The sequence below is a fragment of the Thamnophis elegans genome, chromosome 3 (genome assembly GCF_009769535.1).
Source record: "Thamnophis elegans isolate rThaEle1 chromosome 3, rThaEle1.pri, whole genome shotgun sequence".
NCBI classification, from domain to species: domain Eukaryota; kingdom Metazoa; phylum Chordata; class Lepidosauria; order Squamata; family Colubridae; genus Thamnophis; species Thamnophis elegans.
In genome coordinates, this window is record NC_045543.1 from 100,040,432 (window position 1) to 100,064,634 (window position 24,203).

Below are 24,203 nucleotides of genomic sequence, written 5' to 3' on the forward strand. Positions count from 1 at the left end.
CAGGGAAAAGGGCGGCATACAAATAAAGTGAAACTGATTCTAAAAACTGATTCTAAACTGATGGCTTTTTTTGGAGGGTGTGTCAAAAGCAGGGGAGTGCAGGGGGGTTGTGAGCAGGTGTGCCCACACCCATAATGCTATGCGTGCAACCCCAGCGTGCATGTCCATGTGGTCCCAGCGCGCATGTACGCACAGCCAGCACTCACCCTGCTTTTGGCATGCTATTTTGGCATGCTATTGCTCTCTCCGGGCTCCAGAGGCTTTCTAGAAGCCTGGGGAAGATGTAAACAGCCCTCCCCCAGAGGCCCTCCAGAGGAACTTCAGGAACTTCTTTGAAGGCTCCAGAGGGCAAAAAATGGCCCTATGGGCAACTCGGAAGTTTGGGAACTGTGACTTCTGGTACGGATCTAGTAATTAAGGCATCAGGCTAGAATGATGAGTTCTAGTCTCACCTTAGTCATAAAACATTAGTTGGGTGCCTTGGGTCAATCACTCTCTCTTAGCCCAACCCACCTCACAGGGGGGAAAATAGAAAGTGGAAGGAGTAGTATGTATGTCCGCCACCTTGAGTTATTTAGAAAAATAATAAAGGCAGTATAAAAATAAATAAAAATAGGTGCAAGAAAGCAAAACAAGGAGCTACTGGCAAAGGAAATGGAATTAAAAATAACTGATTAAATGATTTGGGATGAAACTAAAGTAATGAATTCTAGAAAGAGTAGTTTTGAGATTTGTATGGAAATAATATTGATAAGTTGAAGTGTGGAACTGAAAAAAATGTTATAGGTGTTCATGTCTATGAGAGTTTTTTTTTTAAAAAAGAAGCCATAAATGTTGTGAAATTATTGAAAAATGATACATTTTAGGTATATGTGGTATGTTAAAATAAGGGGTGGTTTACTTATAGATTGGCTGTGTGGCTAGATGTATCATTTGTCCGAACAAAAAGAATAATAACTAGAAGATAAGAAGTATAGGAGGATAAGGATTTTTTTTTCAACTAAACGAAACATTAAAAGTAAATTATCTAAAGAAGTTCAGGACTGTTCATCGTGGTATCAGCTGGAGGATGAGATAGGACAGGACATAATTGTTTATTGGCCAAGTATGATTGGACATACAAGAGATTTGTCTCCAGTGAATAAGCTCTTATAACTGTAAAAAAGGGAAATACAATGCTACTAAATTTGGTAGGAAAGGTTGCCCAAAGGTCAGATTGGAAAATGGACTGGATCCACCGAAGAACTTTAGAAGAAAAAGAGGAAAAAATAGAAAAAAATCTTCAGTGCTTTCCTTAGGAAATCTTCAGTGCTTTCCCAAGTAACAGTGTTCTTAATGCCCTTCCATCTGGTCATGTGATCCACACTACAATATATACAGCCCATTCTCTACCTGTTGGCAATTTTAACACATGGACTTCCAGAATTCCCAAGCTAGCATGGTTGGAATTTAAGTCCACATATCTTAAAGGTTGAGAAACACTGCTATACACATACACACACACACATATGCAACAAGAGAAGAGAACAAAAAAAAAAACAAATACAGGTAATCCTTTACTTGTTAATTTAAATGTAGTTCAAACTTACAATGGCCTTACAACCTGCATTTGCACTTACAACCATCACACCATTCATGCAGGCCACGTGATTGCAATTTAGCCAGCTCACATTTACAACTAGTTACAGCATCCTGTCCCGTAATTCCGATTTGTGACTTTTTTTGCCTATTTCCAGCAAAAAAAAAGTGGGGGGCAATGCCAGTTTGGGAAATTGGATTTGCTTAATGATTACATGATTTGCTTAATGATCACAATAAAAATTGTCATAGAATTAGATCTGTCTCGCTTTACCACCATACAGCTTACAACAGAAATTCCAGTCCCAATTCTGCTCATAAATCAAAGATTACTTCTATATATTCATCAATCCTGATATGACTATATTACAAGCCCATCCTTATTACCGTCTCACATGTACACACAGGTAACATTTATACAAAAACATGGCACAAAAATGCATACAGATACACAGAGATGCAACACATTACTTCTTTGTAGTTGAGATTCTATCAGCAACTCCCATCGTTAATGCTGGGTAAAAGCATCGGAAAGAATTCCAGAAGTCATGCTTTCCTTACTTTTATTTTTAAAGTATATGCAATGCGCTCTAAATGTAGTGCCTGCTCTGTCTTTCATATTCAGTGAGGAATTTCCTCCTTTTGGATCCTATGTGCTTGTTCTTCCTGGTGGAGTTTAAGATGAATATTTGTGTGAAAGAACTAGGAGTTTGTTTTGCATTTACCCTTGTTTCAAAATGTCCCCATCCTTTGCTTGTTTTCTTGTTTATTTTGGTGGCAGGAAAGAAATTGTGGATCCTACATTGTATCTCTAACCATTCAAAGTAAGAATATTTTGAAAAGGACTATTGATGTCCAAAAAAGTTCAAGAAAGTCTTTGTTTTGTTTTTACCAGTAGAAGAAATTTTTGCTCCTGTGGTACCTTCAAACTGCTTGAAAATTTAAATATGATTTAAATGTGCGTCTTTTTAACAAAGATATAAGCTGAACCCTAAGGACACTTTGATTTCAAATAAAATTCAGCATCCTTTAAAATGGAATTCCCAGTTTTTGCTTTTTAAAGTTCAAAACCCTTTTGCCTTCATTGCATCAGTTGGCATAGCAATATTTATATTGAAAATAATGAGAGAGTTACCTGACAGAAATGCAAGACTACAATTTTCTCTGCCAAATTTTCTAACAAAGAAAATATTAAATAAGAGTAATAAAACTGGATGTACTTTCAGTTGTATTAAATAATATAGGATTTAGATTTAGTTACTGGGGCTTCGGTTGGAATGTTATGAAATAATATGGTGTAACAACAGTTAATGTCCATATATTAATTCAAAATTTCCAAACAGATCACTGACTGAAGCCCTCTTAATGTTGCTTTCTCTTGGAAAATATCTTATTAATCAGTTCATGAAAATACTGATGGACACTGACATGACATCAATGTACACATGCATATACACATGTACAGTATATATACACAAATACTAAAACTTTATTATCATAAACTATCATAACAATATCTCAAATGCCTGACAGCATTTTCCCTTCCTTCCATCTTATACCAAAGAAATCAAGACTTGAGTTTCTTTCTCTTGCTCTCCTGGCTTAAGCTCATAATGTTTTTTTCCAGGGTCATCATAGGTAGTGAGAATTATCAAATTTAGGAAAGAGTACCCTTGACAATTTAGAAAATTATTTAGAAAATAGTTAAGGCAATTCTTTGCCCTTTTTATTTTCTAATATTCATTAGCATAGGCATGCCTGAAATTATTCTCCCCAACCCAATCAATCAAATAAACTTTGTATCCCCTACTAATTGACCCTGACAGTTCTGTATAAAAATTACTTAAATCTATCTAAGATCAAGAAATGAAGTAATACCAAAAGTCATTAGTTCATAATTTTATGCTATATAAGTTTTATTAAAAATAAAAAGTTATAACAGTTGTTCAAATTCTGCAGCTCACTCAATTTCCTTGAGGTTCAAAGTTTCTTATTTCTTTGACTGATTTGTGAATATTCCCTGTTAACACCTTGGCTGAGTATCCAAATTATGCATCTCTGAATTCTCCAAGTAATTCTCAAGTTTCACTAAGATGAATACTAAATTTTGACATTTGTGTAGTTCTTTTCTGAATGCTACTCAATTACACCTTCTCAAGTCTAAAAGAAAAAGTTGCTTAATTTTTTCTTCTTTTAGGACTGAATCTTAATGCCTAAGAATTATTGGCCTTTTGCTTTGGGCAAAAAATAAGATATAAGTTTCTGTATCCTGTCAGCTTTCCAATTTCTACTGTGATTTTTCCTTTCACTCCAGAAACAAGACCCATCAAAGGGATATCTCTCTGACAATATAATTACTCATCAAACTATTATTTCTAATCTAAATCTTAGATTACCATTTTTAAATACTTTTCAATAAAACTCCATTTTTTAAAAATCTCAGTTCTTATCTCCCAAATACATTCTCTTGATTCTAGTAAACAGTCTGAATATTTGTGTTCTCTGTGGTATTTTAAAATCCTATTTGGCTAGAAAGATAGCATCCTGTTTTTAGCAAAATAGAGTCAGAGGTCTCAATGCAGACTTGAACAAAGTTGTCCATTTCCATTCATATTCAAGGTGGACTGTGTATAGAGACATGTGTTACAGATTACTGGAGTTACCATGGCAGTACAAAGCGCTCTGCCTATTTAACTTATATGCAGAGCACATCATGAGAAAGATGGGGCTAGATGAATTCAGAATTGGAATTAAGATTTCCGGGGGAAATATCAACAACCTCAGATATGCAGATTATACCATTCTAATGGCAGAAAGTGAAAAGGAACTAAAGAGCCCTCTTAATGCAGGTGAAGAAGGAGCGCAAAAGTTTTCTTGAAACTCAACATTAAGAAAACTAAGATCATGGCATCCAGCCCTCTCAATTCCTGCAAATAGATGGGGAAGAAATGGAGGTAGTCACAGATTTTATTTTCCTGGGCTCCAAGATTACCACATATGGGGACTGAAGCCCAGAAATTAAAAGACGCTTGCTCCTGAGCAGGAAGGCTATGGCAAATCTAGACAGCATATTAAAAAGCAGAGACATCACCCTGCCAACAAAAGTGTGTATAGTCAAGGCTATGGTTTTTCCAGTTGCAATGTATGGCTGTGAAATTTGGACCATAAGAAAGGCTGAGTGCCAAAGAATTGAGGCCTTTGAACTATGGTTCTGGAGAAGGTTCCTGTGAGTCCCTTGGACTGCAAGGCGATCAAACCAGTCAATCCTAGAGGAGATCAAGCCTCAACACCAGATCCTGAAGATGAAATTTAAATACTTTGGCCACCTAATGAGAAGGAGGGATTCACTGGAGAAGAGCCTAATGCTAGGAAAGTTTGAGGGCAAAAGAAGAAAGGGACGACAGAGAATGAGGTGGCTGGATGGAGTCACCAAAGCACTAGATGTGATTTTAAATGGACTCCAGAGGATGGTAGAAGACAGGAAAGCCTGGAGGAATGTTGTCCATGGGGTCGTGATGGGTTGGGCATGACTTCACAACTAAGAATAACAAACTATTTATTGGGATGAATCCTACCCTTAAAGCATTGAGTCAGCCATGTGCTTCAGAAGAGTCAGCCACCTTCATGAACAGACAGCCACAATCCCCTTAGATTCCCAGTGGAATGAAACAGTTGTATCTGCACCTATGGAAACCAGTTGTGAAAGTCATCAAAGCATCAAGCCCTCTATACCACCTAAGTGTCTTTGAGGAGGAATACTTCATTCGAACCACGATGCTTTGTGAAGTGCTCATTTACACAGTTCTAAATTAACAATATGTATTATTCTTTCAACTATACAAAAATTAATTCAACATAGACTTTAGATATATTGGGAGATGGCGAATTGTGTCTACTGGGCTTACTTTCCTGTATATTCAGTGCAACATTTGCATGGAAAATGTTATTCATACTTGGGCTGGAATGTAGAATGAATCTACCTCTGGGAGGTAGATATAGTCCTTACCTTCTTGCATCAGCCTGAGGCAGAGTAAAAAAGAATCTGTAGGGCCTAAGCAATCCTATTTATTTTTGTAAGATGTAGGGTCCTTGTCACTTTATATTTCAGTTTTACCTCCTGATAACATAGGATAATTTGAAATATGCAGCACATGGTATTTTTGAATTTGATGGCAAGTATTTAAAATATCTTTTCACTTCCATGAAAGTATTATAGAATCTGTTAAATTAGAAATATGATGAATAAATAAAATAAAATTTCCAATAAAAGTTAGACTTTGGGTCCACTAATTAAAACAATTAAATATATAGACAAGGCATTGTAGCAAAGCCCATGAAATTTTCCCACCAATAATACAATTGCACCTTCTGTAGCTGGTATAGTTCTGTTCCTGGCTTCAAGATGTTAAAATTCCCCTGCTTTATTGGGAACTTAACCTATTTGAAAATTAAATGGAGAGAGCCAGATCAAATGTTGCCAGCAGTTGTTTAGCAAAGGAATTTATCAAAGAATTTGTAGGAATAAACCACATACCAAAAATAAGCACATAATAAACATGCAAGACTAAGTTTGTTATGAGCAATTAGATTTAAACGCAATTGACACTGCATTGAAAATGGAGCTACAGATTTCTGAAAGATGGTATTACTTTGTATGTAAAATACCTGGTTTAAGTTACGGGTTTTATAATATATGAGTATATAATTTAAAAATACGTTTTGTCATCAAATTTTTACTTGTTTTTCGGCATATCATATACATGTAAACTTTCTCTCAGTTCATTAAACTTCAGCAGTCTTTCAGTAGCATTTATGCCAATGGTAAATTCTTTCAGTTTCCATTGTGAGAAGAATATTAATGTTTAAACTGCATTTACATGTCTAATCTACATATGTTTGTGTTGTGGAGTAAATCACACCAAGTCCTATAGGAGAAAGGCTCAACTCTGCTAATAGGCTAACTTTTCCTCTCTCTTTTTTTTCTTTGACTCCTACAAATTGAGAAATATTGCCTTTGGCAAACATAATGGGAAACTGCATTTTTAATGCTTCCACATAAGCTCATTTCTTTACTAAGCATGAAGCAGATGGCTGTTCTTAAAAATGAAACTTCCCAAATCTCTACAGCTGACACACAATATTAGAATTTTGGTGCTTCTGGCAATTAGAATTTAGATCTGAGAGTTATATAAGGTTATGTGGCTCTTGGATTTGACTAATAAATATGGCATTGTGCTGAAAATGGTTAAAGGCAATTCTCTGCTATTCATATTTTTTCACACACTTCAAAAGGCTTGTCCATATACTTTGTTAAAAATACTATCTGTACTTGAAATTTCAAATATGTCTATAGGACTGCTTGACCACAGTTAATCCTAGGTTATGGTGGTCATTGGGACAGAAATTTTCTTTACCATAAAGCATGATGTTTGACGAGAACAATCTCAGCAGGTCTGGTTGCTGTCATAACCCCAGGATTGGTGATGATGGCTGCACTGTTAGATTACCTGAAAGACCACATTGAGAAGGAATCATCCTGGAGAAAATGTGGTCACTAAGAATCCACACTGATTAGTTGGTACATAATCAGTCAATGAATATATTAAGAGTGTAATAGTAAAATATAAGATTGGAAGAGATGAAATAAGACAATCATTTCTAATTTGGTGTTCAAGTTAATTTGTAAGGATGTTCAGTTGGGAAGCTGAGCTTGGTTCTTTTCTTGCTGACATTTCATTAACCAAACTAGATAATAACATAATCAACTACCACTTATTATGTTACTTACTTTGGGTCATGAAACATCTGCAAGAAAGCAACCGAGTTTAGAGAGGACCAAGGACCCCTCATTTCAATCCTGAGCTACAAATATTCTCCTTTATTAGTTGGAAATTTATCAACCAGTTTGTATGTATGTTGTATGTTTATTACACCTGTATGCCGCCCTATTCCCGAGGGACTCGGGGCAGCTAACAAACAAAGTGGGAAGGGAGGAATACAACAACAAACAAAGACAGAAACAAATACAAAAAACAGATTAAAACAACACAACAGTCGTAACAATTCAAGTGGGGCTGGGAACTCATCAGCCCCAGGCCTGCCGGAACAGCCAGATCTTGATAGCTTTGCGGAAAGCCTGAAGGGTGGTGAGGGTCCTAATCTCCACGGGGACATCGTTCCAGAGGGCCAGAGCAGCCACAGAGAAGGCCCTCCCCCGAGGGGTCGACAGTCGACATTGGCTAGCGGATGGTATTCGGAGGACGCCTAATCTGTGGGATCTAATTGGTCGTAGGGAGGTAATTGGCAGGAGGGGGTCTCTCAAGTACCCAGATCCAATACCATGTAGGGCTTTAAAAGTAACAACTAGCACCTTGAAGCGCGTCCGGAGCCCAATAGGCAGCCAGTGCAGCTCGCGGAGGATAGGTGTAACGTGGGTGAACTGAGGTGCACCCACAATCGCTCGCGCGGCTGCATTCTGGATAAGCTGAAGTCTCCGAATGCTCTTCAAGGGCTGCCCCATGTAGAGCGCATTACAGTAGTCCAGTCTCAGTTGGAATATAAGCAACGTTTTAGGGTTGTTAGGTTAATATTCTTTTGAGCTAGTTTTATTAATGATAAGTAGTGTTTAGTCACAAGTATTTGGGGTGACTATATGTAATAATCATCACAGTTTTAAAAACTTTTCTGTGGTCATAAAAGTTAGAATTGTATTTGGAGCTTTTCATTGTAAGAGAAATAATTTGTAGTCTGAAAGCAAGTTTATGGAAATTCTTGCCTTGCTGTTTTGTCAAAGAAAAAAAAAACCAACAGTATAATGGATTATTATATACTGCTTTGCAAAGGCACGGCTTCCAGTGCATAAGTATAACAATTGACATCCTGCCTTTGAATATGCTTTTATGCTTTTCTGTGTCATTTGTAAAGGCAATTAAAAGACAGGATAGCATAGAAAGAATTGCACATTTTGGTCATTTAAGGTAATGAGAAAGTTTTTCTGTACCTGTATCCCTGTTGTTAGGTAGAGAACACGATATTTCTATTTTATTAAGCCACCTAATCTGTCTTGAATAAGATTTGTATATTCATCAGAGGCCTCTGGAAGGGGGCCAGTTTCCTGCATGCCTCCACGGAGTGCAATACTTTGCCCTGTAGCACATTCTTTACAATAAATGTCAGTAAAGGCTTCCCCCATATTTGATTTATTGAGAGCACACAGGGAAGCCAGCTGTTAGCACTTCTTAAGTATTTGTCTTTGAATATGACTTAAAGCTGAGCAACATCATTATGCAATTTTGTTTACGATTGAAAGAAGCAGACTTCTTATGCCTCTTAATCTTTTTTGTCTTGGATTTTTTTTCTCTCTTAACTCAATATTTTGATATTTGAAAGCAAATATGTCTTTAAATCAATGCTCAAAGGAATTCCTGATTCTGTCTAAATCTATAAACCTTCCAAATTAGCATCATTTTGGGAAAAATCTGAAATACAGCATTACATCGTGAACAATTGTTTTATAAAGCAGCATATCATTTTTAAGCAAATTACCTCTTAAATCCCAGTAAGACTTACCTACCCTGAAATTTAATATGTGGAGTATTGACTGGCTGTACACACAAACCACTGATTATCAACCTTAAGTTCACGTATGACAGTAATAAGAACTTTCAGAACTATTTATCAACATATTTGCTCAATCTTCATGGGGCTGTGTCTCTAATTTTCACCAAGTCAAGTGGATCATGTATATTATTCCCCTCTTTGTGGCATAATCATAACATTTATTATTTTTGGAGCATCCTCTATGGCCTTCTTGAATTTATATCACAATCTGCCACAATTGATCTTAATTAGCATTGTGTTATCTCTATATTCCAGATACACTCTTAAATCTCCAGTCTTTGGTAGCCTATTATCTGGATGACATTGATTCATAATTCATTTTGCTATGCTGCATAGTAGGGTCAATGAAATAAATAAAACTATAAATATTAGCAAACCATTTAACATATCACATACATTAATTTATGAGCAAACAAAATAAGTTATTAACAGACATTATTTGTAATATTCAAAAGCATGTTTTTTTAAAAAAAAAACAATGATAATTGCACATCAGGTTAAATAATGGCCTCCAAGTTAAATAATTATGAATGATCCCTGTTAAAAAGTTCAAACTTCTGAACTATTATAGCAATGTCTCTTCACTATGATATTTAATGACAAAATCCCTCCACTATCTATGGACTATATGGTAACTGAATCATATTTTCTCTACTCTAAAGGAAGGAATTCCCCATTTCATAATAAAGGGTTGAAGAATGTGTCTGCTGATTGAAAAGAAAAGTCCTGTTCAACTTCAATATTGTCAAGAATAATTTATTTGTTATGGTTTTCCTCCATGTGCATGTATATAATACATACACATTTTACATTGTTATGATTGATTATGTGCCGTCAAGTCAGTACTGAGTCTTAGCAATCACATAGATAGATACATTGGTTTATGTTAGTATATTACTTGGCACAAGCTCTTACAATAATGGCCCAAACCATCAAATGCTTTTGCTGAAAAAATAGAAGGAAAGTTAATTTTGCTTATGTGGATAAATCACAATCTCTTGGAATGTCCAAATCAGACAGACAGCTTACTTAGAATCTTCATTACAGACGAGCTAAATTGTACATAGAGCTTAAATACAGGGAGTTTATAAGAGAAGATTTAGCAAACATTTAATTTTAAGTAGTACAGATTTATAATGTCTGTTATTTTTCACTGAAGGTAGATAAATAATATAAACTCAACCTTATACAAGAGTATAATCTATAGACTGCTTAGTTCTTAGAATCAGCACCTAGAGATAGTTCTCAACTTACAACCACAATAGAGCCCAAAATTTAGGTTGCTGAGATATTTGTTAAGTGAGTTTTACCCCATTTTATGACCCTTCTTGCCTTAGTTGTTAAGTGAATCACTACAGTTGTTAAGTTACTAACACAGTTGTTAAGTCAATCTGGTATCCCCATTGTCTTTGCTTCTTGGAATGTTACAAAAGGTGATCATATGATCCAGGGAACCCTACAACCAACATAAATATGAGTCAGTTGTCAAGCATTTTAATTATGTGACCCTGGGGATGCTGCAACAATATTAAGTGTGAAAAATGCTCATAAGTCAGGTTTTTCAATGCTGTTGTGACTTTGAACCAGAGGTAGGTTGCTCCTGGTTCGTCCTAGTTCAGCTGAACCGGTAGTGAAATTCAGTCCTGGGTCACAGAACCGGCAGCAACCCATGTCTAGCACACCCCCAAACCGGTTCCCTTACTGCCACTCGGCTGCCACCATTTTGGTTTTTAGTGACTGTGCATGCACAGTTCACTGTAAATTGTTCTGCACATGCACGAAAAACAATTTACATAGAACAGCACATGCTTTGCGTGTAGGTTGCGAACCGGTAGTAAAACTGGCAGCAACCCACCCCTGCTTCGGATGGTTACTAAACGAACTGTTGTAAGTCAAGGACTACCTGTATTCGTTTTTCAATGCTGTATTGATACATCAGAGGCCAAAGTGGAGAAGATTAGAGCCAAAAGCTGTAAGGTGCAAGAGAAATACCTCTACTTGAAGCATTAAAACAGCCATGTCCTTTGGAAGGCTCATATGGATGTTTTAAACATCATGATTTTTATGAATATATCCATGTTTAGATAATTGTTTTGTCTGATCCAATAGTGAAGAAAAGCAGTTGTGCATGGAGAGGGAAAAAAAAAAATCAAAGATAGCCTTTGTAGCAGCCATACAAGCCTTCCAAATGATGTTTCTTCAAGCAGGTGTAGGCTGTTCATCATAACCCAATTTTCAAAACAAATCTTTCAAATATTTTTCATAGCTGCAGAAAATTTGAAACATTTGTAAAATACACACACACACACACACACACACACACACACCTTTCTCAGATGCATGCAAGTCATCTAAAGTCCTATTAGGCTAATTTCTTTTAAATGTTGCAATAGAAGCTCCCAATGAAACCTTTATTTAGTTTCTGAAACAAAATGCAACATATCAAACAGATGTATGCATCATGAATGTATTTTTATTCAAGCTATGTAGAGAGACCTATTCTGTTGTATTCAAATTGCCATTTTCTCTTGACCAATTCACAATGTGACTTCTTTGATGAGGCATATTGTGCCATGTAGAATCCGCTCCATTTGTGTAAAGCAGATGTGAGGAATCTATTTCTATCCAAGTTTTGTGTTTGAACTGAAGCAGGAATAAATCCAATCAAATATTCTCAGGACTATCAGCCAACATAACCAAAAGTAGAGGATCATTAGAGTTACAGTTCAATAACCTAAGAGAGACCATATCACTATCATCTTCTGGCTAAAGTGGAAAATTTGTGAATTTTGGACTGCAAAGGAAAGACCACCAACTTAGCCTTATTTGTTATTTATATATATTGTTGTTAAGAGATACACAGTTTGGCTTATCAGTGCTGTTTTCACTCCCACGTTTTGGGAGGAAAGCAAAATAAATGAATAACATAAAGTAATAATATATAAAAATACAGAACACTGGATATTTAGAAATTTTGTTTGTTATTTGAATGTCTGCAATAATCTGTAGATTGTGCTGTGATTACATACTGAAAGAAAAGAAGAATGTTGGATATTGTCCCTTAAGATGAAGAATAACTATGCTCTGTAATCTCTTATTTCTTTTTCAGCATCTGCAATCCCTGATAATGGAAGAAGAGCCTGTTTAAAGCTGAAAGTCTTTGTAAGGCCTGCAAGTAAGTGCTTTATGCCTTGCTTTAGAGGGCAGCTTTATAGTGCATGCTTCGGTTTAGTAAACCGCAGTATAAACTTCTTTTAACTTTTAAAATCCTATGTGGTGTCTCTTCTTTTCAGCATCACTTTTTTTGTTTTGCCATATCTTTTAATCATTTTTCACAAAGCAGTTTTCTTATTTGTTTTTCATATGCATCAGTTGCTAACTTGTTGTTTCTTAAATTGTGGTACAAAAAGAAAACTACTGTGGTGTTTCGAAGCAGGCCACAGTGAAGTTATAAATATATGCCTATAATAGAAATAGAAATCAGACATGAAGACAGCAGCAAAAAAAAAAAAAAAGGAAAATGGGGATTTTAAGGGTGTCTCACTAACTTATTTGGCTGTTATCTCTATTTTTGTTATAGACAACTGTATGAAAACTATAGGTGTTCATGATCGTGTTTTCGATGTTAACGACAAAGTAGAAAATTCATTAGAACCAGCAGGTTAGTATGCTTAGAGACTCTCTTTTAACAAATGCCTCTGTCTTTCTGGAGCTTTTGCGTCTCTTTCTTTCTCTTTGCATGGTTTGCACAGTAAAATTATTCTGCTTTTACTCATTTCTTGCAGCGCTAATATTGCTTATGGTATATCTAATTTGCTAATGCTAGAATTTTCTTTTAAGATGTTGAGAAAAAGTATGCTTTTTCCATGACAATCTGCTTGTTCAAACATGGCACCTCATTTAAAAACATAGTTGTCCTAATCCCATTCCCACCCCATTTTTTGGTGTTTTCATTCAAGAGATGAATATTTAAGAAAATGGTATGTATATCTAAAGACACACATATATATATTGTCCATGAGAATTTAAATGTAATTTATTTAGTTGCTACCCTGCCCCAATATGTAGATGCATTTGGACAGAATTTTACAGTGTCTCAGAGAAATATGATAATATTCTTGGCATATTTATGTTAATGGTGTCTTGTAGATACAATACATATTATTATTATTATTATTATTATTATTATTATTATTATTATTATTAAATAAGATCAGGTAAAGCTGATCTCAATGAAGATTTAGTTGTGTGCCTGCTGGTTCTGTTTTAAAAATAAAAATATTACAAGAATATTAAATACTAAATTGTCTGCATATTTCTCTGGACATTGCATTGCTTTAGACATTCTCTTTACATCAAAGTCATGTTCCCCATTTCTCCCCATTCTTCCCACTGGGGGGAAAAAGCAAGATATATTCAATGTCTTGATTTCTGAGTGTCCTGTTCTAGAGCTACCTGAGGACTACAGAGGAAGTCAAACAAGGTTAAGGCAGAGGTTCTCAGATGAAGGAAGCTGAAGGGACAGCAGGGCAAACAAAAGTCCCTCTGATGAAGAGAGAAGCTGACAAGGAATGAATCCAAGGCAGAGACCCTCTGGCAAAGAGAAAAGTCAGAAACTCAGAACCTAAGATAACTCCCAAAAGGAATAGGAGGAAGTTTTCAAAGGAATACTCTAAAGCTTGTTATAGTCACTGTCAGCTCTATCCACACTCTACTAATTCATACTACATCCCTATCCTCTAAATTTAGCAGAATCAAACTTCTGCAGAAATGGGGATATAGAAATTATTGCGTACAACAAGTTTATGTCCTTTGGTTGTTGGTGCTCTTAATACAAAATAGATTGTGCTTCTCCTAATGAAACAGTCAGAGCCTTGACCTTCATTTTACATATTGAAAGATGTACATTCAGGGAATTGTGATACATATTCCTAAACAGAGACATTCCTAGTGTCTAAACTAAATGTTTCCAACATCAAGTTAAATGTTTTTCTTTCTTAATAATGTATTATAAGCTGTATATGTTTTTAAGGTTAGATATAGTTTTATGTTATAATTTTGATATATAAACAGCTATGAAACTTTTAGAAATAATTACCGGTATTATGACAATTTAGATGCATTTGCTCATAAACAAAGAAATTAATTTGATTTAGGATAGGGAACACAGGGCCTTAACAATAAGTTCACTGTCTCTGAATCGTTTTAAACCTTAATCAAAGCCTCTCATAGTTAACATTTTAATTTTTCTAGGTAAGCATTTTCCTAATTTACAACTTAGCTGATTTATACTGAAAAAGACCATTTGGGGTTTTTGGTCTTACTTCTAAGCATTCTTATTGTTTCCAAGAGAGAGATGGAAAGACTCTGTACCATTATTTCTTAGAAATGTCAAAAAACAGAATAAGACATTCTGCATAATTCTTACTTGTGGCCATCTCGTCATCTCTGAACATCTTTATGATGTGATTTTTGCTGCTTTCTCAAATAATGTGTCATCTGCTTAAATATGGTATTTCAGAGTTTTTGTTGTTATCTAATGATAGTCAGCTACAGCAGCTTTTAATCTTTGTGCTTAATTGCTTTCACTTTCCCACTTTTCTAGCAAAAACATAATATTCTATATTTTAAGAAAACAATATGCATTGATATAATTGTTTTCTTCAACAAGATCTCTGGTCAAGTCAGTCTTTCTAAAACCCTTTCCTCTTCGTTGACATTTTTAAATAGCCAGATTTTACTGGCAGAAACTTTGGAATTCTTTTGGAACTGGTAAATCATCAGTTGGACATTTGTTGATTTTCTGTACACTAAACTACACAAGAAAAATAAAAATCTAAAACTAGTTGAGTTTTCATTTCAGCCAGTGTTCCATCTGGTTTCATTAAGCTTTTTTTTTTAAAGTTGAACACATGGTATTTAACCAAGGAACTATTAAAAAGTTTTAAAACAACGTACGTTGTCTTTATCTTTGGAATGGAAAAAAATACAAATGTGTGCTTTCTGTTTGAACAGATGATACGGTACATGAATCCGCTGAGCCATCCCGTGGTGAGAATGCAGCTCAGACCTTAAGGATATCCAGTCAGCCTTTTACAACTCTACTGTTCCTTCTAGCAATGCTTTTGACGTTATAGCACATATTCCAGCAAGCTGCCACAGTCAACTTAAGGATCTTGGAACATCAAAGATCCACTTAACTGCTCATCCCAGCAACGGGACTTTGTATTGGTTTGAAGATGTTGGTTTGTTCTCCTTCCCCCGTCTTCTCCCTTTCTCTCCTCTGCAACCTGAACTTTGAGCAAAAATTGAAGAGGAATAACTAGACCTCTTCCTACTCCCAAGCTTTTCCCTGGCTTTCCTTGATCCCTTCTAAAATAAATGGACTCCAAATGAAAACGCCAAATTTCAATATTGACACTAGTGATTCTTACGTTCCTCTGCAGCCTCTCTTTAAGATACTGCCCGGTTAATTCACTGGGTCATCCATATGTGGAGAAGGAAGAATAATAGGAGATGCAGTTAGTTGAAGAATAAGGAAGTTATTTGAAAAAAAAACAAGAGAAGTTTTTTACTCTTTTCAATAAAATATTTATTTCTCCTTGTTCAGCACTGTAAGACGATCATGCAATGCACTGTGTCACCATGTCAGGACTGGAGGGAAGATATTAAGAATAGATATATCTCAGTGAACAGGCTCCTCAAAGAAAAGAGATATTATTTGTATGCAACTGCCTTGAAAGGTCCTTGACTGTAGAAGTTATGCTCCATAACAGAAACTCTGTCATAGGGGATAAAAAAGTGACTACTGACATGCAAGGTCAGGTTTAGGAAACTATGTCGGAGTGATAGTGCCTCTGTTATCGCTCTAGGTGGATAGTGCACACCAGATTACTTTTGACTTAGATATCATGGTGCTACAACAATTTTTGTTCAAATGCAAAAAGGCATTTCTGCACTTCTAAAATATCTTTTCTGTGTGAATAAAGTGACCTTTCCCAAGGCTGGCTTAGTAGCCAGTAGCCTTGGATCTAGCTCTGGATGATGATACATACCATGTTGATAACATCTCAGGGTGGAGCAAACCTGGTGAGTGATATAGAATCCCCAGTGTCATGGATAATTCTGCCTCCTTGAAAGTTTGGCAACTCTTGGAGTAAAATGCTGCCAGAAAGGAACCAGGACATTTGTCATAGAGGGTGGAGGGGAGTTCTGCATGGGAAGAACAGAGAACAGGAAGATTGCTTTGAACTGTGGGGTGAAAGTTGAGGGATTGATCTCATCTCTCTTCTTTTCCAACACAGTTGAAAATTAGTGTAAATGTCTTCATTGGCAGGAGATATAAACTAGACAGACTCCCAAAGACTTTTAACTATTTTGTTGCTTTTAAAAATCCACTAGAATAGAAAATACATTATCTAGATATACCTTATGCTGAAAATAATTATATATGCTTGTCCTATTTAAAGATGATAAAATGTGGTAATTTGTGACAGGATTATGGGGTGCTGATTGGTTGAAATCGGGGATGAATCCTTAGGCAGCTGTGATATAGCCTCATAAAATATTTACCAGGAAATGCCTTCTTTATAGTATTCCATTAACTTAGGCAGACCAAATTTAGATTTACTAAATAAGAGAGATCATGAAAGCTACTTAGCAAACTTAGTTTTCTCTCAAAATTAGTGGAAAAAAACTTTTTAAAAAATGAGGTTAGGCTTCACTGAATTTTCACAAGATAGCAAAGAAAGAGTTTAATACTAAATCATAATGCAAATGGACAACATTTTGAAAATGCCTTTTTGTATTATGAAAAGAAAGCAATTTTTTTCTTTTAAAAAAGTTGCAGTATTTCAGGATTCAAAAATAGCATAAATAAAATGGTAAATATAAGGCACTCTGGGCTTGCCTGATACCACAAAGTCTGGGCTGTATTTGAAAGCACAGAGATGTCTGATATAGCACACAAATTAAAAAAAATAGTTTCATAATCAACACAGAGGAATGGCACTGCTTTCCTCAGAGTGCAATCAATCAGTCTCCTCTCTTCAACGTGTATTTTTGGTGCATACGTAGGAAGGGATGACCTTGAAAATAGTGATCAAGGCAAAGACAGTGTTGCACATGAATTAAGATCCTACAAGTGTAACCTACCAATTGCAAATATGAGTCGCACTGTTTGTTGTCCTAACAATGGCTATAGCTATTTTTTCATCATTTATCTACCAATAATAAAAGGCTGGACTCACTTGCCTCAATAGCACGCTTTCTAAACCACAGATTGTCACCACAGTGAATTCAAACTTTTGCTTTGCCACAGCGCCACTGCTAATCTAATGAATAAAAGCAACACTGTAATTACAGTTCAGATGCTAATTGCTACACTGCCTCAAATGCAGATTTGTCGGCAGTAGGTTTACAGGACCTTCGGATATTTGATGGCATCAGGCAATCTTATTAAGCAAGAAATGGCCATGTTCACAGGACATAGTGAGACATAAGACTTGATTAGTATAAATACTTCTGAACAGCACCGATACTAAACCATCCATTTGTATGTTCCATCTGAAAGCAAATCATAGCTCCTTATCAATGAAATTAGCCATAAGCAAGCCATAGTTTTATTCTATGGTATGTGCAGGCCATGAATTGTATCTCCTTGGAACTGATATTTAACAAGGTTTGCTGCTCATGCAGGAACACTGATGCTAACCAAGCCTTATGGTGCATTCATGCAAATGTGGCCAGTGCCTGAAATTTTTTTAATCTCTCCCACTTGGGTATGTGTGTGTGTGCGTGTTGTCCTGACGTCTTCAAAAAGATGCCAGTATGTACGTTTATAATAGCCCCTGTTCTCAAGCATGAAATATGAGATACAACATTTGGTCCCCCTCAATTCAGACAGTCTGCCCTGTGCCATCCAGTCCGAGTTTGCTGAGGGCTTTGCAAAAGGTAGCAGGGAAATAAGGATTGATCTGTGTGGTGGATACTGTGTATCCTTTAATAGACAACAAGGTAACATTTTGTGTTAGTTTAGAAATATTGTTTTGTACTGTACTTTCTCAGCTGGCGAAGGAAAGACAAGTTAAGACAAAAAAATGCTATGTTCTTTAAATTCTGTATTATTAGCAGCCTCTGTTGTACATAGTGTTTGATAATAAAGTATTAATTTGATTATTATGTCTTTTGTAAGTGAGAAGAAAATAGATTTTCGTGATATTAAAATTTAAATAAACAATTCACCTTCTGAATATATCCCCCCTCCCCCAAATCCATCATGGCTATTGAAGATGTAGCCATCACAGGTCACTCCCCATACAGGATTCACTCATGAAAGCCATTCAGCCACTCTCAAGATTTCACAATGGCAGGACTTGGAATATTGTGGCATCTGATTATCGATGTTTTGTCTGTGGAGTTAATGGTCTATTGTTGGAAGCCCATGGTATTTTTCTTTGAGTGCTAAGTTTTCATTAGCATGTGGATTCACAACAGCTTGGATTTTATTCTTCTTTTATTGTGAGAACATTTTTTTCTCTTTCCAGTTGTTTAATCCTTTTTCATTTTCATGGGTGATTGTTTCAAAAAGGGGCCTTCCCAGCAACATATGTGATAATGTACAGTGACTTGATTCCTCACCCCATTGAACACCAAATGTAGCAGGGGTTATATGTAAATAATTTTCTTTCCTGTATAACCATTGGAGGAGAGAAATAATAGCTACCAAGGGAATATGTGTGTTTGGAGTTTTTTCACATATTTTATGAAAGCAGTGGCTGAATCAATTTTTGAAAATTTTGAAAAATAACCCTTTTCCATTTTTTCCATAAGTCCAGTTATGTAATTTTAATAATCTTCTTTCCATCTACTGTACATCAGATTCCTCTTTTTCTTCCCTGCTACCAAGTCCCCTTAAGTTCTCATTAAAAGTGGAGCAGTGAATAGGCTATTTCTATTTCTAACTTGCAGTGCCCTACTTTTGCCATGCCTTCACCCATGTTTTTCATATTTGAGACTAATCTCCCTGCCAAAATCTTACTGCCATTTTCTGAACAGTTTAATAGATGCTGGCATAGTGGAGGTTGCCCATGAGCCTACAGAATCTGCTTTCCATGGTTACCCTTGATGGCCTAAAGAAGCCACTGATTGTGTCCTGGGTATGAAAGTCCAACTCAGTGTGGTCCTGTCCTTGTACTGCCCTGCTTTGCAGTTTCTTTGCACTTATTTATTGAGTGCTGTTTTTAAAATGCTTACATTATATGAATTTAACAAAAAGTGTTAAAAAAACAAACCCATAAAATCTGTATTTGTATATACACGTGTCCGTACAATTATATCTGAATAAAAAATTAAAGGTTTTCATCATTTTAATAAATTCTTTCAGGCTTCATTTTTATTTTCTGAATGATGCCTTTGGTTCAGGGGCTTTTTTTTCCATCTTAAATATTTGTGGGGGAATGGAAGCCTGCAAGGAATACAACACTGAGCAGTTCTGCAATGCTTGGAATGCAATTTCTGCACAGATCAAATACCTGGAGCTGTCACCACCAGGATCCAGTCTGATCTATATTCTGAGTGCTGTGGTATTCTTGTTATTCCCCAGGCCAAGCTTAAGAATAAGTTGTTATTCACACCATCTTCTAGTACAGGGGTGTCAAACTTGTGTTGTTATGGGAGCATCACGTGACGTATCATGGCTTTTTTCCCTTCGCTAAACTGGGTGTGGGCATGGCCGGTGTGTAATGCATCCAGCCCATGTGCCGCGAGTTTGACAGCCCTGTTCTAGACTGTGACTATACAAATAATGCAATGTTTTAAATTGTGCTCTCCTATTTTTCTGATGAATGGCAATTTGATGCAGAATAAAGTAAGATGTTCTGCGAAGCGTGGACTGGGGTGACATAAAAGGACTGCAAACAGGGCAGACAATGCATGGCACCCTTTTCTCCAGTGTTCCCTCAGCTAAAATTCATGGACTAAATGAGTTTAAAAGACGGAGAAAAGTCTGTAGCAGAGCTGCAGACCTCCACAACTTTTTAAAATCAATTTGAAATGCTGACACCCCATTCCTTTAACACTCTGTATTGGAAATGGTGCACAACTTTGCAACAAGTTATCAATTGGTGTGCAGTATGCTTTATTATCTATTAATGGTAGTTTTGTTTTATCACTCCTGGAGCATTGAAATATCAACTCCTAATATACACCTAAGAGACATAGTGAAAAAGAGTCCCCTCCCTGAACCAAGGTATACTTAAGGAAATCTGTCCTCACATTTCATCTTTGCTATGGTCAACTAACTAGACTGGGAGTCTTCACAAACATTAAGTGTCAACCCTGAAGCTGTCATGACTGAGGCCATTTTGAGATGTCAGTGCTGATACATTAGAGAAGAGGGATAGGGAGGGGGAATATAGATTGTTGGAATGTTGTAGTCAAAACAAAATACTTTCTCTTGGGAACCAAGGACATTCCTGCAGATTCTCGGAAGGAGGGAACTGGAGTCACCTAGCAACTGGACACTATCCTGATTGGACTATGTGACTGATTGTTTTGAGAAAGTGGCAAACTTTTACTTTTAATTGGCAAATATTTATATTGGCAAATGTTTTTGATCAATAAAGGTGATAGGTGCATAGAACATCTAAAATCCCTAAAACACCTAAAAATAAGGTGAAGGATAAAGAAACAAGTATCTAACTTGCCGTACATTTTCAAAGCCAAACTTTAATTACATTCATGTTAGCATTAACCTCCTTGAAAGCTTTTCATTAAATTTAATTGGTTAACAGGGTAGCAAGTGCTAATTATAACTTGCTTTGACTTCTCTTTACAAATTAGGAATGACAGCCATATATATATATATATATATATATGTGTGTGTGTGTGTGTGTGTGTGTGTGTGTGTATGTATATAGTGTGAGTGTATATAGTGTGTTTTTGTAGATTTTCACGGGTGTAGGTATGCTGGTCTTGTTGTATTTGGTTCTTTTCCCCTGTAAGATTGAGAGTATCTTGGCGACATTTTGACGAGGTCCCACTCGCCATCTTCAGGCTGATGACTTTGGCTTTGTGCTTGTGTGAGCAAAGCGTAATCGGAGCTGCTGTCCGATCACACTTTGCTCGCACAAGCCCGAAGCCGAAGGCACCAGCCTGACGATGGTGAGTGGGACCTTGTCAAGATACTCTCAATCTTACACAGGAAAAGATCCGAATATGCCAAGACCTGCATACCTGTGTCCATGAAATAAATTATTTATAAATATATATATTATAATGTTTAGATATAAAATGTTTATTATCTATAATGTTTAGTGCAAAAAGCTGATGAACACCTGTTTCTGGAAATATGAATCTAAGATCATAAATAACATATGCTTGGTTTAGCTTAACATTTCTTTCTTTTCTCTAGTTAATCCTTGACACTTCTGTTCTCAAAGACAGCACCAAATAATGTAACATTTCAGCCTAACTTCAGAATATTACAAATTACTCAGGCCTCTGATATTACCTTGTCTTAGGCCATTGGCGAGAAAGTAGAAAGGAGGCCTCAGGAGCATAACAAAGAAAATAAATTATTGTCCAGAAAGGGCATAAGTGGATCCATTCACAGCTAGATAAGAAACACACAAACACACACTGTCTTAAGAGTTCAGCAAAATTCAAATATATGCCCCAAAAAATTTGCATAGATATTTTTCCATTTTTTCAGAGATCGATAGAGCTTTCTTTATGACAGTTTGCCAATCTTTTTAAATGGTTGGTTTAAATGGACATAGAATAGTCATGAAATTATACCAATTATACAATTATATGAGCTGTGTTGGTGCAGTGGTTAGAGTGAGTACTGTAGGCTACTTCTGCTGATTGCCAGCTGCCAGCATTTTGGCAGATCAAATCTCACTAGGCTAAAGGTTGACTCAGCCTTCCATCCGTCAGAGGTCGGTAAAATGAGGACCCAGATTGTTGGGGGCAATATGCCGACTCTGTAAACCGCTTAGAGAGGACTGCAAAGCACTGTGAAGCGGTATAAAAGTCTAAGTGCTATTACTATTCTCTCCAGTGATTATACTTTTTAAATCCCAGTTATAGGGGATTTTGATGTGGCCGAAACTCGAGGTGGGAGGGCTTATTGCCAAAAAGTGGATAGCATCACATCACATGAAGTGGGAATGAGATGTTGGAGTAATTGTGGGAGGTCTAATTTTATTATTTTTTTAATCTGTTTCTATAACAGAGTTCATCAGCTTTCCATTTTTAGAAAACAGTGGAATGTGTGTGGCTTCAGGGGTCATCTAAAAAGACCATCGTGCCCTGCCACTCAATGTTGCTTGTCTGTATTCTAAACATGAGATGCAGAAGTGTTGTGGAGACCATACATATTGGGAGCTGAATCTGAACTGAGTAAAGGGAAAGGTTAATAGGATTAAATCAAAAAGAATATTGTAATCTGGCATAGTTGATCTTCAAAGAAATTCTTTTATGTCTTTTCAGTAAGTTTAACTTCCTCCCATTCCAAATTCGAACAAGAATGTAATAGAAAAATACTCCATGGTAGTTGGCCAAAATCCCTACTTCTAGTTTTTATTCTTTTTGCCACATGTTGTTTGAATGGCATGTTGATTAAATGGACCACTGAACTGTTCCATTTGTGCCAACATCAAAGACGTATCTTCATTTACTTGCTAAGTGCAGCATCAGGTCTGTACTGAGTTGGATGAGTTGCTAATAGAATGGGACAGCTATTCTTTGATTCTTTTAAATATGCTGGCATCTAACACTGGAATGTGAGCAGAAAAATACAAGCCTTTTTGTGTTGCACCTCTTCACTCACAATTGTACTCAAAGCATTCATAAATAGAATAGAACTTTCTACCTAACAGAAACAGAAAGGAAACCAACCATTTGAACCAGGTGTCACAATATACAGCAGAAACTCGAAAAATTAGAATATCGTGCAAAAGTTCATTTATTTCAGTAATGCAACTTAAAAGGTGAAACTAATATGTGAGATAAGGCTCATTACATGCAAAGCAAGATAATTCAAGCCATGATTTGTCATAATTGTGATGATTATGGCGTAAAGCTCATGAAAACCCCAAATCCACGATCTCAGAAAATTAGAATATTACATGCAAAATATTACATGAATATTACATTACAAAAGTATAAGCATGAACATGTACTCAGTACTTGGTTTGGGCCCCTTTTGCAGCAATTATTGCCTCAATGCGGCGTGGCATGGAAGCTATCAGCCTGTGGCACTGCTGAGGTGTTATGGAAGACCAGGATGCTTCAATAGCGGCCTTCAGCTCTTCTGCATTGTTTGGTCTCATGTCTCTCATCTTTCTCTTGGCAATGCCCCATAGATTCTCTAGATTCTCTCTTCTCAAGTCAGGCGAGTTTGCTGGCCAATCAAGCACAGTAATCCAACAGTCATTGAACCAGTTTTTGGTTCTTTTGGCAAAAGTTGCTCTCATCAGAAAAGAGGACTTTGGACCACTGTGCTTCATTAAGATCAGGGTCAATGCAGCTGTCTACCAGGAGATTTTGGAGCACTTCATGCTTCCTTTCGTAAATGAGCTTTATGGGGAGGCTGACTTCATTTTCCAGCTGCCCACACTGCCAAAAGCACCAAAAACTGGTTCAATGACTGTTGGATTATTGTGCTTGATTGGCCAGCAAACTTGCCTGACCTGAACCCCATAGAGAATCTATGGGGCATTGCCAAGATAAAGATGAGAGACATGAGACCGAACAATGCAGAAGAGCTGAAGGCCGCTATTGAAACATCCTAGTCTTCCATAACACCTCAGCAGTGCCACAGGCTGATAGCTTCCATGACACACTGTATTGAGGCAGTAATTGCTGCAAAAGGAGCCCAAACCAAGTACTGAGTACATGTGCATACTTATACTTTTCAGAGGTCCGATATTGTTCTATGTACAATCCTTGTTTTATTGATTAAATGTAATATTCTAATTTTCTGAGATGGTGGATTTGGG

General features: G+C 36.4%; 1 protein-coding gene across 1 annotated transcript in view; it reads left to right on the top strand.

The window, feature by feature from the left end:
* The window catches only part of EFNA5 (ephrin A5), a 212,205-nt gene extending 192,676 nt beyond the window's left edge, over positions 1–19,529 (top strand). Inside the window, exons 3-5 of the mRNA XM_032212656.1 lie at positions 12,308–12,373; positions 12,779–12,859; positions 15,214–19,529. Of these exons, the coding sequence (XP_032068547.1) occupies positions 12,308–12,373; positions 12,779–12,859; positions 15,214–15,335 (269 nt within the window). The 3' untranslated portion in view covers positions 15,336–19,529. The remainder of the gene's footprint in view (positions 1–12,307; positions 12,374–12,778; positions 12,860–15,213) is intronic.
* The last annotated feature ends 4,674 nt before the right edge of the window (positions 19,530–24,203 follow it).